The sequence below is a fragment of the Prinia subflava genome, chromosome 2 (assembly GCF_021018805.1).
Source record: "Prinia subflava isolate CZ2003 ecotype Zambia chromosome 2, Cam_Psub_1.2, whole genome shotgun sequence".
NCBI lineage: Eukaryota > Metazoa > Chordata > Aves > Passeriformes > Cisticolidae > Prinia > Prinia subflava.
In genome coordinates this window covers 52,709,220-52,727,220 of record NC_086248.1, presented here as the reverse complement: position 1 = coordinate 52,727,220, position 18,001 = coordinate 52,709,220, and the positions used below count along the sequence as shown (strand labels likewise).

The window sequence follows — 18,001 nt, the reverse complement described above, 5'->3', positions numbered from 1 at the left end:
ACATGAATATGACTTAAGACTGAAGCCTTAAATAGTATACATCAATTTATGAAAGAAATAGCCCCACCAAAAACAATGAACCCCATAAAACATTGAAGACTAATCTTAAAAATAACTAAAATAAAATGCAATAATAAACTAACTGCTGCCTACAACAACACTGAGTTTTAGAACTGAGAAACAAGATATAGGGGTTTTTATGTAAATGCAAGGTTTACGTTAAGAGCAGAAATTTTGAACTATATAACTCTATTTGCTTTTATAGGAAGGATATCCAAAGTTAATTATCCTTTTAAGAAAGGCCTACAGAGTATGAGAAAAATACGTTAGTAAGCTATCAAAACAAACATATTTTAAAATCCTACAGCACTGACATCACTCACCAGTACTATAGTATCTTTTAAGTTCCGTGCGTCTGATGTCTTTCAGTTGATTGTACTTTTTCTTTTTCTTTTCCTTGTCTGGAGCAGTTTCCTTTTCCCCAGGAAATTTACAGTTGTCTTCAGAGGAACTGATTTGCTCCAAAACAACTTTACTTTCATCATCTTTCTCAGAAGGTGTTTTGGACTCAGGAGATCCAGGGGAATTGGCAGAGACAGTCTCGGTGGTCTGTTTGACTTGCCTTTTCTTTTTCAAACTGTGCATAAAGAAAAGAAACCCACATTAAGATCTAGCCAACCTCTAGAGACAAGTTAATTCACTTTCTAAATTGATCTTTTTAAAAATGAATTTACTATCAGAATTCCTAAGAACCCTTTAAAAATCACACACTTGGCATCAGTAACTTGGTAACTAAGATGATTCTACCTCATACTCTTTCTTCCATTATATCATAATCTCAAGGATACCTTCTCAAGAATAACAAAAAAGGTAGTAAAGTTTTTACTGTTGTTTACTGAGGAGAAGGAACAAGGAAAAACAAACAAATCACTGAAAAGCTGGGGGTTTTTAAAAGGACCATACATTTAAATGTAAAAACAAGATGCTGAATTCATGTTTTCAAGATGAAGCCTGATATAAAATAAAATCTCGGATCACAATGTACTACAACGCAACAGCTAACAACAGTTCCACAGCTCTTGTTTTATAAAACCATCTGTTCTCATATAAACTTGTTACTTTTTTCCATTTTGTCCAAGGTTATCTCCTAGAGGCCATTCATGCTATTCCACAGCTGTTCTGGCACAACCCACACTAGCTGGTATTCCAAGTGTCACCCAGGAGCAAAAGTATCAATGCGGCCACAAACTGCTTGTGCCAGAACATTTTCCAGCTGCCTAGATTTCTTCTGAGAGAAATCTTCATGAGCTGCCTATAAATCTTCCAAATTATCACTATAGCAACAAGAGTATTTTCTTTTTAGAAGACTCCTTAAAGCACAGTTCAAGTGAGAAAGACTTCAGGAATCCTGAAAGAATTTTCTGCTAAATCACCATCTACAGCACTGAGCTTGATAGTAAGAGCAAAGACTGACTTTGTGGGTTGAGGGTCACTGTCACTAAAACAGTTCTCGGTTAATCACTGACTCATACCATACAAAATGAAAAACATCTATCTAATGGTCCATCTCCTAAGTACATTAACTTCTTGGTTACAAGGTACCTAAGGGAGTGAATAGTATATTTATCTTGCTGATGCCAAGAAATTTGTTTGTGCACAGGTAGAATTATGCATAGAAAATACAGACAACCAGTGAGTCACCACAAATGGGAAAAGGTTACATGAGCTCACAGCAGTAGCTTACATAAGTGAAAACTTAATACATTAACTTATTAATATAATGCAGGAACTTGAGAGATTCTGTCTTCCACCTTTCATGTCTATATGCTTTTCATGTATTCTTTTAGACTACAACATAAATATAAATACACAGAGCAATTGCAAATTTTAGAAAGACGTTTCAGGCTACACATTTTTTTAAAAAAAAATTAAATATTAAAACCAGTTCCAAACTTAGAATTTTAGACTGAAAAGGGTCAGTTTCTCAGACTATATGTGACCAAAGCTTTCCAGTGAAACACTCCAAAATACTGTCTTACAAACTGTGTCTATCACACATGTATGCATACATATTTCTTTAATGCTTCCCAAAATAGGAAGATTCACATCCTGCAGCCAACCCAGTGAGGATGCTGTGGTTCCCCATTCATTCAAAGCCACACATCTGTAAGATAATCAGTAGCAGTGGTTCATTGTTTGCCCAGCAAGAGACAGTTACTGTATATGAAATTTATGGATTTGGTCCTGACTACATATGAAAACACCATACAGGGATTTATAAAAGATAAAAGTGACTACATCTGTATAACAATCAAGTGTTTAAACTGATTAAGTGTTAAACTAGACTAATGAAAGTTTGCATACGCAAAGGAGACTTATTTTTACCTAATACGCCACAGCCCTTATGAAAGGCTGCTGTAGCAATTACAAAACATTACAAACACTTTGCATGCACGATGTGTATATTTAGCTCTGGTGTAAATCTTGGCAAAGCAGCCCTCTGTGCTGAAATAGCATATTTCTACCATGGTTACACCCGATTTTAAATGAGCCACATTTCTGACTTTTGACTCTAGTGACTCAATGACCTTCCTGTGGGTGTGCATATCACAGGACACCCAAATCACCTGCTTCAACAGATGAGAACTAGCAAGCACCCACTGGCACCCCATTTCTACTCACACTGCATCAGAGACTTCTGTCTTCAGATCCACAGTCTATTTGTTTTGATCACAAACTCTGTTAAGTAAGCTTTCTGTAGTATGAATGTAGTATCTCAAAACAACAAAAGAGCCACTGACAGAAATATAGAACCCTTTTTGGCAGGGGGAAAAAAGGAATAAAGAGAAAAACTTCTCTAGAGGTCAATAGTCCTAGTGACAATACTAACAGCTTCTGTCACTCCTTTCCTTAAAACATTCTCATTTGTACTGGCATTTTCAAAGACACCTCTGCCAACTTTTAGAATAAAGAGCTAAACCAGAACTAGTCCATTAGTGATAGAAAAAAGGAAAGCAGAAAGGAGAGTCTGAACTGACTCACTGCAATGCTACTGACTGGTTCTTGTCCTCAGTGTTTAACTTTGCTGCGTTCCCACTACTACAGCACACTGTGGGCTCATTACACAACATACAGCATTCCCCAGCACAGAGCTGCTGTGAATGGACAGTGCCATCTGCATCTTTCAGGTACAAGTGATCAAGAACCTGGACACTCCATAATTTCTATTCCATCCCCATGGCAGGGATCAGATTTTCAGATAGTGCCAAGCTTACTCCTGCCCACTGCTCTAAGGCCATGACCATCCAACTCCAAAAGTGGTAACCTTGGCACTAGGAAAAAAACCTAAATTAAGACCAAATATCCATGACATTGAGACACTAATTTTGAAGCTTTGAGAAAAGCTAAGGTTACAGTTAACAATAGATGTTGCTGATTTAGCTGAAATGAATAGATGAGCTTTGCTGAAATCAGTTAAAAGAGGATGGTTAAAAGAAATCGGATTTAAGATAAGCTACCCCAGATTTAATAACTCATTGCTTGTCAAACAGAGAAACTAATCAATACAACACAAGACCTCCTGTTTCTAGAAACCCACTGAAATAGTCCTGGAAAACAGGAAGCAGGGAGTTCTACCATCCATCAATCACATCTGCATTGAAAAGGTTGAAAGTTTAGAAGGAGGAAGACTCGTTTTACTTCCTCCTTTTGGTGACCACTCCTCACAAAAGGACCACCGACCCATTTCAGGGAACAAACTAGGCATGCTTAATAGCCTTGTTGTCAATCAGCATACGAAGCAGAGAAGAGGAAGTGACAGGGGTATGAATATGCTTTTGTATTTTGTGTATTCGACATTTTTATAAAGAAAAGGCTTTGTAATTACCTGTGATCTTTGCAGTGCGCATTAGGGAGCTATCCCACGTGCTACCCAGCATCGCAGTGAACATACACTTTCTAACTTGAACTGTTAGAGAGTCTTTTGTCCGTCACAGTTGAATATTGATATTAGATCGATATTCATATTTTAATAAATCAACATTCCAGACAGGACTCAGAGTAACCTCAACTCTGTCTAGGGTTATGATCTCTGCTTGTAAGATGCTTCTTCCAGAGGTTTCTAAAGCCTACTAAAAATTACCCAAACCCCTCCACTCCTGAAAAGCCTTGCCTGTAATATCCCAAGGAACCAAAACAAGCCCTCAACAGCATTTAAAGCCATAACGACAGTCTCAAACCTTTTTTTGACATTATGCACCCTCTTAGTAAAGCAAAGCTCTGTATACACACGAGACAATTCATTATTAATGCACACTGGTAGAGTGCAGCAGAGACTGGGCTGTGAAGAGCACAGCTGGAGGGTTTACTGCATCTTAAACTCCATCCCCTGAGGTACCTCCCTCAGCCTCCACTCACCCTTCTCTCCCTTCACACTGACCTCTGTATCCCACACAAGCTGCCAGTCCTTCTTCTCCTCAGATTTCAAATCCATCACCTCCTAAAGAAGTGGGGGGCTGAAAGTCTAATCTACTCTTCTCCCAGCTCTCAGGTATTTCCCAACCTTCATGACAAGAGCTGCTATGGACAATGGTTTTAAGAATACTATTTGTGGAATTATTTCGTTTTTCACCTACTTCGGAAGATTTTGAGTGGGTTTGTTCAATCTCTAAGGGGATGTCTGTAAACACATCCAACATTCAGTTTTGTCCTAATAGTTATGAAAGTAAAAGAGAGATGAAAAAAAAATTCAACTCCTCAGTTTGATCATGTTCTGCAATTAAGTCATCCTTTCAGGCAAAACAAGATGCATAAAGTGAATTCATAAAGTGTTGCTGCAGAAAATGCTTGGTTTTCAGTATGAGTTGATGGATATATTGTGTTCCACTAAGAAAGCTGCTGTGGGAAAAAAGAAAGAAAGAAATAGGGAGGGCAGGATAAACAATCATCTGTAAAAACACTCCTGTTTATGAGGAAAGTCTTACACATCTGTAATTTCATTTAGACACCAGATAACATTTTTCAAGCTAATTGGTTCTGACAGGCAAAACATTTCTTCTGAGTTTATACAGAGGGATCCTTTTCCAGCCCCTCAAGTGCTTTCTGAGCAACAACCAGTAAGCCATTTTCTAAGTTTGTCCAAACACAGAGTTTACCAGCAAGAGCAAAACCTACTGCAATACAAAGACCATTTAATTTAATAAAGACTAATGATGTGAACTGGACATAATCTCAGAGTAGGCAGGTAAAAATGCAAGGTTAGCAGTGCTTACTTAAATTAATTTGCAACTGATTGTTTAATACCTTGGGCACTGTCTTACAGGAAAAGAGCTAGGAAAGATTCCAAGAAATGGCCTACTTCATCTTCCAGATCCAACTCTATCTGACTGCCTATGAAAGGCAAATAACTAGTTTTTAGAATAAAACAGCCTGAACTTCCCATTACACTTACAAGGTAGGTGGTTAGGGTAAAAAGAAAACTGCTCAGAGAAAAGAGGGATGATGTTATCTACCTGACTTCCACTAGAAACTACAAGCAACCAGTAAAGCAACTCTGACACTGAGACAAAGACATGGAAATCTGACAGTAACTTTTTTCCTAAAAATTTCATTTTTTGCTTAACATTTATTCAGTAAAGGTGTCTAACAGACAATTCAATAAGATCTCATTCAATACATAATACCACAGTCAAAGAGCATTAGGTCCATACCATAGGATGTTCTAAAAAACTCCTGTGATAGTAAAGCATGTTTTAAAGATGTATTAGATTACTAAAGATCATACACTATGTACAACTCTTGAAACAAAAGCATCTAATAAAGTGGCCCTCCAAAAATATAAACAAAAGAAGGAGGAAGGGAGAAATCTTTTTATCTTTCAGCTGACAAGCTGAAGTTTTCCTTTTTAGAAATTTTCCACAATGTGCATCCTCTAAAATGTGCCTTGATATCTGGCAAACAACCATCTTAACATCCTGCATACCACAATCACATCATGTTCCTGAAATATATTTTTTTTAAATTTTATTTATGCATATATACAATAAGATTTTAAAAATACCCTTTAAAACACTGCAGACATCTTAATCTGTTTTGTTCCCAGTATGACTCCTTTATATAAAAATTATATGCACCCCAATTATTTACTTCAGAATTGATCATTCTAATGTTAATTTAAATCTCTGCACTGATTATAATATATACGAGTTTCTTTCTACCCTCCATGCCTTTCTCCACTCACCCAGAAGAGCTAAATAAATCTAATTCATGTCAAAATACCCCCCATATTTACCTACAGAAATCTTACAGTAAAAGTCTCCACTAGGCACCCATTGGTCTGATCTTAATCAGCCATCCTCTCCTAGCCTGCACACATCATTCCTCTCCCCTTCACCCAGCCCAGTGCCAGCACGACTCAGCCAGCTCCAGCCATGGCTGTGCTCTCATCCCATCCAATGGAACCAGAGGAAGAAGCAAATCTCAGACAAAACAGATCATTGCTGCTTGCAAAGCCAAAGGAAGTCAGAGTGCTTGCCAGACTTTACCCAGAGCTCCCCAGTGCAGCTGCTTTCCCATCAGCACAGAAACAAATACAAAGCCATTCACCCTCAGCAATCTTCCTAAAAGTGAACAGCATCCACCCTGCAAGGAGCACACTCCATGGAACACCAGCCATTTCAGGTTGGCACGTGTCCTGTTTTGGAAACAAGCAAGGCACAAGGCTGTATGTTTAGCATTAAAACAGACTATTAAGGCAAATGTAAGGGAGAGAACACATCTTTTGCCAGATATTTAAAGAACTAAACACAGAAAGGAAAAAACTACAAAAAAATCAATTCTGAAAAAGTTACCGAGGACAACTGTGTGGTTCCAGTATGGTGGTTGCAGACAGTGTCCAGAACTTGGTCATTCCAAAGGACAAGAACAACTCCTGAAAGCTCTGATATTAATAGGACAGGTCAAAGCTGGAAATTTCCACTTTTGTTGGCACTCCTGTTACTGATTGACAATAAGTACCAGCACCAGGCTTCACAGATGGTCAGCCAGCAGCAATGCTCAACAAAGCTGGCATGCTCCAGAGAATGAAGTGCTGTACTGACAATCCAGGGTATGTCTGTTCTCTTCCCAATACTGTCATTAGCTTAAAAACAAAGTCAGTACATCTGTTTCATCATCTGTAATGTGGAGGAAAGAATTTGTAATAAAGTTGTTCTGGGATTTTAAAGACACTACGCTTTCTGATACATGTGTTCTTAGATTAAATATGTTAATCTTCCCAATTTTCTGACTTAGATCAGGAATTTTAAATATCCCATCTAACATATTTTATGTTATTTAGGGTGTGGGAATAATCCCTGTTTCCCTGGGTAAAACTTAAGAGGGTTTTGAGCTGCCAGGAGGTTTTTTATTTTTCTAAATTCAAGACTACGATGTTCCCACACACCTTAACAAACTTTCTACTTTCAAAGGCAAAAGTATCTCCATGTTTTGTTTATGTAGCAAAAGAGGTTGTGATGTATACAACACTGTTGCTATGACAACAATTTAATAAAGTCTTTTCCATAGGAAAAGGATTATGGAAAGCTATTTTGCTTGCTTTAGACATCTGTTTTATTCTCTCCCTTATAACCTTTGTTACTGCAAGCTCTCAAAGAACAGCCTTAGGCAGAAGGCAAAATGAAGAAATCTTTCCCTTTGGGTGATTCCTTTAACTTTGCCAGAAGTTCACTCAATAGGCTTATTCAATTAGAGCAGCCACAGAACTATTTTGTCACAAATACCAACTTGATTCTGAACATATTCCCATCGTGGTTCTCCTGCTTCCTTCTGCTGACAATGCCAGATACTCTCTCCTACTGTGGTGTTCATTCATCACCCCAAACGGCTCCTACACATGCCAGGCATTCTTCCAGAAGTGGCTCAACAAGTAATTCTCTCTGCACTGAAGCCCTGGCAAGGGAGGGATGGCCCTGCCCTGTCACCTCCAGACAGTGCTGACTTCCAGCTGTTCTCCCCCACTTAATGCCAGCCCCTCAGCTCCCTCCATATCAGCTGAGCGAAACTGCAAGAAAAAGGGAACTGCTAAAGGAGGATGTTACAGAGAAGCAGCACAGAAAAAGTCACACCACAGTAAAACGTTGTTATTTTGATGAGGACAATAAGCTCATAAGGTTGGCTGACACACATCTCAAGTTCCCCCAAAACTTCAATGAACTCCTCACTCTCTGCCTCAACTGAACACTCTTCATAAACCTCAAATTCCATGAAAAAACGAGGAAGGCCCTTTAAAATTAATATTTATTTAACACAGGGAAACAAAATGCAAGAATTGAGAACAACCCCAAAGACAACAATAGGGTACATGAAAAGCTCTGGGGGATGTGTGCTGCTCCACACAATGGTTGCTCCACACCCACTTTCTCAGATCACCTATGTAACAAAATTTCCTGATAATAGAAACCAGTTTTAGTACTGATTAAACTGACTGAAAACAGTCAGAAAGAAATTTAGTGCTCAGTGACTCAAATGGCAATAAACATCTGCAAGGAAGCAATAAAACAGTAGGTGAAAATCAATGGTCATTTAAAGCAAAACCCACAGGAAGTGTGCCACACATCATGCAGCAGTAATGCAGCTGGAACTCACTTCCAGAAAAAAAACTTAAGGAGTGCTATCTTAGTATTTCTTATATGAGAAGTACCAAAGCTACCAAATCAAATTCTTTCAAGAATTACATTCAGATACAAGTGAAAAGCAGATGAAAATAAATAGTTTAGGCATGCTATTTGATAAAGATAGAAACAGATACAAAGAGCAAATATGAAAATTCATCACGGCAAGGCCATGGAGAACACACTGACAGGGATACAGACTTTCAGTTTTAGTGGTTTGGTTGGTTTGGTTTTAGGAGTTTGTTTGTTTGTTTTTTCTCAGAAGGAATCTACATGGCAAATTTAGAAGGCTGCACAAATGTGGGCAGACTCTTGAAAGATACTTGCAGGCACTCTCCTTTATTTCCCGAGCCCCTCATTCTTGAACATCCATGCCTGGCCCCCAGCAGAAATCAAGAACGGTGAGTGCAACAGTAATGAGGCAAAAAGCACAGCAAACCTCCAGAGCACAAGGCTATTTAAGGAAAAAGAGACTTGCCTCAAAGGCTGTAGCTCCAAGAAGCACCTTTAAGCCACTTCTGTTAGCCAAAGGATGTGCCTCTCTCTCTGCTCACCACTGCAGATTCTGCCCCAGGACCTGTCCCCATTCTTGCATAAATCCATTTTTTGCAGCTGCACAGGGACTGGGAAACCATGTAGGTTAAAGGTAACCCAGCAAAAATACCAATACATTAATTAATTTTTAAAGATTGGATCACTCCCCCATTAGATCCCACTTGGCTGTGCTACCACTGGTGCCAACACAAAAGCAGAAGGTTGTAAGCAGAGGCAAGACTGCTCCTCCAAGCAGGCACTTTGCTGAGATGGAAGGACTTGTCAAGCAAGAGCCTTGGTGGCTCTCTGTTAGGTCACTTGAGATCAGTAAAAAGAGGATGCCAGAAAGGCAAACCAGGCACACACCACACCATGCCCAACACACCTCTGGACAGGAGCACTGAAGTGGTCATGGCAGATTCTTCCCACTTTCCTGGAAAAGGTGCTTTGATGATGGGGAATTTTTATAAACATTGGTGCTCCGAGGGCTGCAAGGTGGGCAGCTTCCCCTGTTGCAGAAAGAAGATAGTGATTCTGCTTCTCCAACAGCAGCAGAGAGAGAAGAAAATATTGTTTTCTCCATAAAAACTATCTAAATGTTAAGAAAGTTGACACAACTCAGTAAGTGAAGTCACCTGTCGGTGTTTGCTGACCAAAAGAGTTGGGGTAATCCAAAAGGGGCTATGGTTCAGAAGTCAGTGACCAAAGTAACAGTCAAGAATTCAACAGTTTCTTTTTTTAAATGATAATAATAACAGAGGTATCTTAGAGAGGGAGGGGACTTGGATTTAAAGTACCTATCTTTGCATTAGCCTTTGCTTTTCTTAAGAAGGTTACTTTGCAAACTACCATTTAAATGTTGAGGTGCTCTGCATCACTGCACTGACCTCTATAGCATCAAAATATCAATTTAATACAGGTGTAAACCAAAGGAGTTTGAAAAAAGAAAAACAGAAAAAATCTACTTTCTTCTTTTTATTATTAACAGACAAGGCCAAGTTTTTTTTTCTTTTAAAAAAGGCACTAAAAAGGAAGCCAAATCAATGGCTTTAAATGCTAAGTTTCATAATAACACCACAATTATCCAAATGTCACCGTATTTCTCAAGGATTCTGTTAGTAACAGCTGGAGATCACAGTGTAAGACATGCTGTGCACAGGCCTACAAACAGGTTGAAAACTTATCCATTCTGGAACAAATTTACAGCAAAAAAGCACAGCAACACAAGTAAAAGAAGGTTTTAATAAAAGTATTTCAGTAATTGCCAAAAAAAAATTTCAACCAACTGCTTATCTCATTTCTATGTTTGCATTCATTGTCCTCAAACAACTTGCAACCTATTTTGCATGTTGAGCAGTTTAATGCCTTTCCTAAACAGACTTCCCATGAACTGGCATACAGCAAAATAAAATGTCCAAGTGAACTTAAGATCTTGTTACATGGATTAAAGTTCTGAAAAGACACACAGCCATACTGACATGGAGGAAAAAAAAGGAAACTGCAGTCTTAGTGTTTAGAATAATGGCTGATATTGTCTCATACAATAGATACTTTGTAAATGAGAATCATGATCAATCTACACCCAAAACAGGTGTCTGCATCATTTTCTATACAAAATAATATGGCACCACCTTTTTAATACTGTAGTGAAAAGACCATTAACTACAGGTATAAAGATGACAAGATGGAGAGCTTGTCTACATGAGAGAGTCACATGGCAGGCATATACAAGTGCAACTTCTAACTAGCATATACCTTAAAATGAGAATTTGACACAGTCTGGTATTTGCCAGCAGCCATACCATTACAGTAGTGTAGTATGTCCTCAATTACTTATGAGAGATAAACTCAGATAAAATGAGTATTAATTACTACATCTTAAAACTCCTCTGTGGGTTTTATATCAAATATTATATTATTTATATAATAAATTATGCATTTATTTATGCCTGAAGAATAGTTTGCATTTTCTCATTTTCACTTCAGCTGAAACTTTTAACCCGCAGTCAAAATGTATGTGGCTGGAAGGGGAAGAAACAATTTCTTCAGGAAAAATGAAAAAGCAAAAAAGTAAATCTTGCCCTCTGTCAGCATGATGGAAAATGGGTCAACAGGAAGACACACAAGAGGCTCTTCTCTACCTCCATGTTCTCTGGACTCTGCAAGTCCATGAGGTCTCACTGCACTCGAGGCAGTAGCTGAACTAGAATAACAAGCTGAGGAAGCCAGGAAGTTACAGTGCTCCTGAATTTAATCCTGTAGGGCAGCCCTTCTGCTTAACACCCTCTGCACCCTCGCTCCCTGCAGCAGCACACCCAGGGGCTGAGTGCTGCCGCCTCCTCCCTGCACATCCAGGGTGGCTGGTGGGAGCAGCAGGCCAGAGCTATCTTCAGCCTCCTGGTATTTTCAAGGACAACGACCTCCTGCCAAATCCAGCCAGCCCAAGCCAGGTAAGGGAGGTGCTCTGTGACAGTCTGTCCTGCTGCCTGCCATTGTACCCACTAGTCCATTCCCTCCTGGGCTGGGCAGGAAAGCTTCCTGGCATGCTGGGTCCTACCCCTTGGCCTGCTATGGCAGGTGGGGAGGGAGCTGCCGGCCCCCCCTCCCCTCTGGTGCTCTGGCACTTCTCCCTGCAGACACAGAGCTTTGGACCTGCTCCCACCACTCGTGCCTGGACAGCTCAGCTCCTACAAGCAGCTTTCACTGTTCTGTAACACCTACAGTATGGTTCTTCACATGCATAAAACTGCTCAAATGCTCAAATGCATCCATCCAGGACCAGAGTCATACGCTCTAGTTTGGGATTTTCAAAACAAAAAAACCCACCCAGTTTTGGCAGTATTTATAACACAGAACATGTGTAAGCAGCACTGCTACATGCAGCACCTGCTGTGGTCCAGGTGGAAATAGCAGTATCATCTTTTTAACATTTAGTTCACTTGTAGATAGTGAACATACAGATAAATCTGCTTGAGGAGATTTGACTTTTAAAGATTGATTGAAACATATGATTAACACCTTCAAGCCATTTATTTATAGAAGCATTACTGAAGGTAAAAATCCGGGAAAGAAATGCACTGTTATGCCAAAATCATAATATAATTTAAACTAAGCTTACCAATGATTGGCTAGCTGTTAAGCTTACACCTACTGAAGTAAAAATAGCCACTCTAGAAAAATAGTAGCAAAAGCCTGAAGTTATTAGCAGTATATTAAGTGTTACACAAGACAAGTTCTCTGTGCCAGAAACTGCTGTCTCACAGGAAAATACTCAGTATATTAAGACACCCAGAGAGCTGATTTATGGATCATTTACCTTACAAAGGTTTTCCACCTTAAGGACAATTATCTCCCTCCTCCCTGAATTCCCAACTCCTGCTGCTCTCCTTGGGATTTTCTCTCACATAAATCAACAGGAGGAATCCCACAGATCTCAATGAAATAGCACGAGAGACTTAAAGCATAGGTAACATACATCTTCAAATTTCAGATTATCCTAGGAAATACTCCTTGCTCAGACTGCAGAGTAGGACAGAAAAACCCCACCAGAAACCTAAACTTACAACTCACCTCCACATAATCAGACTGGCAGACGCAGGGTGGGGTGGAAGAAATCCCTTCCAAACACAGTCTGGAAACTGGATTAACACTGAGGGCATTAGAGTTTACCATAGGGAACCTAAGGCCACCAGGAATATCCATGCAGCCTCTTACCCTGTTCGAAGCCCCAAAGCAGAGGCAAAAAGCTTCATTTTCTTGTGGAGACAAAAGTGGGGAGCCCAATGCCCAGAGGCATGCAGCAAAAACTGCAGAACATGCAACTAGTAGTTGCATGTATTCAGATACAGTGCAAGCAGATGTATATCCAGCGTACCCACAAAGGATCCACAGTATTTCCTGTCTTACCAACAGAATTCCCTTAGTTAGCTATATAGTGCTTTCCAATCTCTCAGACAGAGGGGGAAAATTGTCCCTTTTCAAAACCATGTTCCTGCAGGTATCATTCACACCTTTCCCCTTAAACATACAGCACCTTTACCAGAAACAGACTATACAACATAGCATGGTACATGCCAAAACCATACAGGCAACAGCCTCGAATGATGGCAGATATAAAGACAGGCAATTTTATCTGTGAATCAGAAACACCTTCCCTGAGGGTGCATGCTAGCTTGTTATCAGCTTGTGTTTCCTTCAATCCAGCAAACTCTAACATAGCTTACAATGCTGACTGCTCTCCTTCTCAAAATACCGTACAGCCTACTCCCTACCACCACGTGGTACAAAGCACAGGAGAGCTGACCAGGACTGCTGCCAAAAGCAGGCAGTTGCTATTTCTCAATGCATGAGCAGGAGATAATTAGCAGCACCACTGAAAAGTCAGTACCATTAGGCATCTCTTTAGGTGGCTGCTTCTGGAAGGCCCCTTCATGCTGGAGCAGCTCAGTGATGATAGCTCTGTCACACGTAAGAGACATGCAAAACCAGAAGGCTGAGTGTGACCACCTCCTTTCAGTTGCATCTTGAACAACATCACTTTAAAATCAACCATGCAACCACACTTCTGCCAAGTATTATGCTACGTTTCCACCAGTGTTTAAGCTAGACTTAATTTTAAAACAGTTCACTGGGGTTAAGCAGAACTTTATGCAGCAGATACATAAAGCACCTAAGAACAGAACACACACCTGGGAGGCTGAAAAGCAAAGACCATATCTGCAGACACTACAGAAACCGTGCAGTTCAAAAATGTAATTATATCAGATACAGTAAGAAGTCTGTATCTCACCTATCCAGAAAGCCACCCTGTGAAGCCTACAAATTTTATAATTTTTAAGGTATGTCTTTAAATCTCTCCAAGAGCAAAAAGGTAAATGGCATGGCCCACCAGGTACACCCCTCAGTGCCCGGCATTCCCAGCTGTAGGCTATGGGCAAGGGAAGTAAAGGAAGACAAATTACATTGCAACTATGTAAATAGCAACTCTTATCAAAACTGCACAGATATCCACATCAAAAGGGCCATCGTGTAACTATTTATGTTCTATAAAGAAGGCTAAATAAGTTTCTTTTTAAAGCTGATAAGAGACACCCAAAGGTCCCTTTGGGAAAAGCAAACTTAAGGTCATTGCATTCTTCTGTCAAACAATCCAACCTTACAAGAACCTTGCAAGGTGAAAAATTGTGAAATTAGTGGTGTGACACAGTACATTTGAAGATTAACCAAACTCTTTTCTCTGCCTAGTCTGTGATACAGCTCTCAAAGAAATCAAGAACGTCACAAAACTCCGCCTTTCTTCTCTGTCCTACAACCAGCCTCTTCATACAGAGGCCACACTGTTACCCAAGTCCCACTTCACATGCAGGGGGAAGTGAATGGGTGAGGAGGTTGCTTCCTGTCTTACATAAGCTTTGTATCTCCATAAACAGCATTTCTGGTACTGGAAAGTTTTAAAGAAGCCTGAGGAAAGCCTCAGGGCCCCATTAAATACTTTCACTAATTCTGTTACCAGTAACAAAATTCTTCTTCAATCCTAAATGACTCCAATACTCTTGAGGATGAAAGCACTGGAAAGAACTAAGACTGCAGAAATCACTCTCTTGTTTATGTTTCCCAGAGGAAGCACTCACACTGGGAATAACTGTGATTCAAAAACTAATCAGAAAATGGTGATTCGTGCTCTTTTGCTGAATTCCATCCTGCACCACAGAATTACAAGCCTGCTCTCACAGAAACTTTGGAATCCAGAAAGGAACTTCAATGTGAGATGAAGAAACAGTTCACAAGATAAACAGATGTTCAACTTTTATCATGCAACACTTCAGAAAAAGCAGGTTCAGTTTTCCTTCCCTTCCTCTCATTCTCCAGATTTACACCTATGAGAAAAAGAAAATTTTATAGATATACATATATATATATATATATAGACTAAGAAGTTTGTAAGCAAGAAATAGCAAGTGTCCCTCAAACATGTGAAGGACCTGACCAACCTCCCAAAGCTCCACCCAACAGGTCCCAGAGATGCTGTGAAATTCTAGACATTTTTCAACATCTTACACTATGACAGGTGCAAAGAGCAGCTAAAATACTGACCTACAACACAGAAGACAGAAAGTCTGCTAAAAATTTTGAACCCCCTCAACCATAAATACCTGGAAGGTAAACCATAATACTGTATATTTCAGAAACTATTTTATGGATTTTTTTCAGCTATCCACCATAGCAAATCAACTGTCCTGTACACACCCCCCCCTAAATAACAGAGCAAATAATAACCATTGGACCCCATAAATCTTAAGTAGTGATATATTCAGTCTTTTCTTACAAAATAGAATGCCTCAGGCATACATGACGTTTCCTGAAACAATAAAGTAAAATGCAATACTGTTATTCAGTTTCAGTAACTGGATTATGAGGTAATGTTTATATATCTGGAAGCACAATTAAGATATTTTCATTGTACAAATGAACTGAAATGATGTATTATTTCCTAGAGCCATTTAAAAATATTTAAGCATCTCCAGGATCTTGACTCAACTATTCTTCACACCCAAGATAAACCTCCATGATGGTTTGTTTTAAAAACAATGCGTGGAAAACTTTTCCTCCTAATAGCAAAAAATAAATTATGGGTGCTACAGGAAACCTGAATAAACATCAACACATTGGCTTAGCAGCTTTAGAACAATTGCCAGGAGGTAACTGCTGGAAGAAGAGTGAGCTGTGGAGCCCTCAACACTTGAAATTTGTTACATGGATATAATGAGTCTGGCCAACAAGAACCCCACCTAACAGAAAAGCTTCAGGAAAGGTCTCACATACATGAGACACCCTCAAGGAAGTATCTTTGTGCATGTATTTCTTATCTAGGTTTTCCTCTGTCCTAGCCACCACTGACTCTCTTTTTCCACACAGTCCCTCTGTGCTTACTGCATTTTATTTCATCATCCTACTGTGTCTTAATAGCCACAGGAATAAAAAATATGAAGCACGCAACTACTGAATATGAGAATAAAACAGAAGACAGGAAAAGTCCAAATGAGATGCTCACAAATCTGATAGCTTGCAATATGCAAAAGACTGACCAAGAGAATGACCACAGCGTGTCAGACCAAGGATCTGTGCAAGCCAACATCCTATCTCCAAAAGCTTCCAAGAGCAAGGATCAGGGAAAAACCATAACAACATGACAAGCACATATAATGCCTTCCCCAGCTAAGCTTTCCAGACTCCAGCTGTTCACAGCTCAGTAGCTATGTATCAATGATTCCTACTGCTGCAATTGTTGTGAATACTTTAAAGGAAAGCTAAGGTTAGGTCATAACCAACAATGTGACTGAAAAGCTGTACACCGTTTATTGCATGGTTTTATCTATTTTTAAGTATTAAAAATAATTAGAAGGGAGGGAAAAGCTGTAAATTGGAGATGGTAACAAGTAAACAACAACTACAGTAAATACTTATATTTATCTTCTTTAAATCTTGAGTTTAATGTATAAACCTTCATCTGTACGGATGTAAATTTAGGTATCTAAGCCAAGAACCTAAATTAACTTAAAATATGCTGTGGATTCCTTTACTTCCTTTAGATATTGACATCATAAGGAAAGAGGAGGTGAGCATCAAGTTTTACAACTGGCTTCAGGTTCTAAAAAGTATTAACAACCTGCAGCTAAAGAGAGTCTCTGAGTACTGGGATGGCCTTTGAAGTATGTCCTAGACATTTATGTAGTTTTCTCAACAGAATGATGGTAGCAGGACCAATGTAAATTCAATAAACACAAAAGCACCCAAATCCCAGTGAGAATATTTTCCCTAATACAAATGCTTCATTTTTGGCTTGAAATCTGGCTCTCAGTGGTGACCAAAAAGAAACTGAAAGCTAAAATTCATAATTCCCCTAGAAACTATTAAGAAATCATTCAACTTAAGTATGGGTTTTACAGTTCATCTCCACACAGATTGTTCAGATTAAGGTCACCACAAGTTGAAGACATAACAATTAATAAAATTAATAGAAGTATTTTGGTCAACTTGTTGAAAAGCAGCATGTTTTCAAATACAGCATACCTATTTCTTTTCCCTAAGACAGTAGTAGACAGCTACTTGACACAGGGTTGTACAAAGCATGGTAAATGCTCGGTAACTTGCTGTGATGAATGCTGAGACCCAGAAAACTTGAACCTGAGAGAGACTCTTTTCTCATTCTTTCAAAAAACTATTCAAACTCCTCCCTTACGATTTCTCATATCCTCTAACAGCTTGTCCAAAGATATCCAGTATCGCATAATACCACATGCAAACCAATTCCACTTTCAAGCTGTACATTCAGCCTTCCAGACTACAAATTTATATCCAGGGCAATTCTTTCCACGTGATACACAACATTCATTTTGGTAGTTTCTTTCCAAATTAAGTTAAAATTTTAATGGCTACTGATTTTATGGGTGAAGTACCCCTGAACTCAAGCCTACACAATGGGCAAGGGAAAAGAGAGAAGTCCTACATTCTGTGAGAGGGAAGATGAAGAGGCAGAGGGAAATAAGAAGTTGTATCTGTTCATGGGTTCATGGGAACATAATCACAATAAAGAGCACCAAATGTCACAGTAGAGTCATTATACATAGATGTGCCACTGTGTACATCCATTACACTGTGCTGTCTATTTTTGGACTTGCTGAATACCAGCACAGATACTGGTCCATGTGGGAGCCAGTGACACAGAAGGCAACAGAAAAGCCTAAAAACATGGCTGGGAAAAGAAGGAAAGAAAATTTAAGTACACAGAATAGTCTTTA

At 39.3% G+C, this 18,001-nt stretch overlaps 1 protein-coding gene across 5 annotated transcripts in view; it reads right to left on the bottom strand.

Moving 5' to 3' along the window:
* Positions 1–18,001, bottom strand: part of NCOA7 (nuclear receptor coactivator 7) — an 83,697-nt gene that overhangs the window by 38,002 nt on the left and 27,694 nt on the right. For 3 of the 5 annotated variants that reach the window (XM_063389944.1, XM_063389948.1, XM_063389945.1), the window contains exons 1-2: positions 9,589–9,707; positions 384–637 (exon numbers count right to left, since the gene is read on the bottom strand). In XM_063389944.1, coding sequence (XP_063246014.1) covers positions 384–637; positions 9,589–9,677 — 343 coding nt within the window. In that variant the 5' untranslated portion in view covers positions 9,678–9,707. Of the gene's footprint in view, positions 1–383; positions 638–9,588; positions 9,708–18,001 lie in introns of those variants that run through there. The other 2 variants (XM_063389946.1, XM_063389947.1) reach the window with 1 other exon arrangement.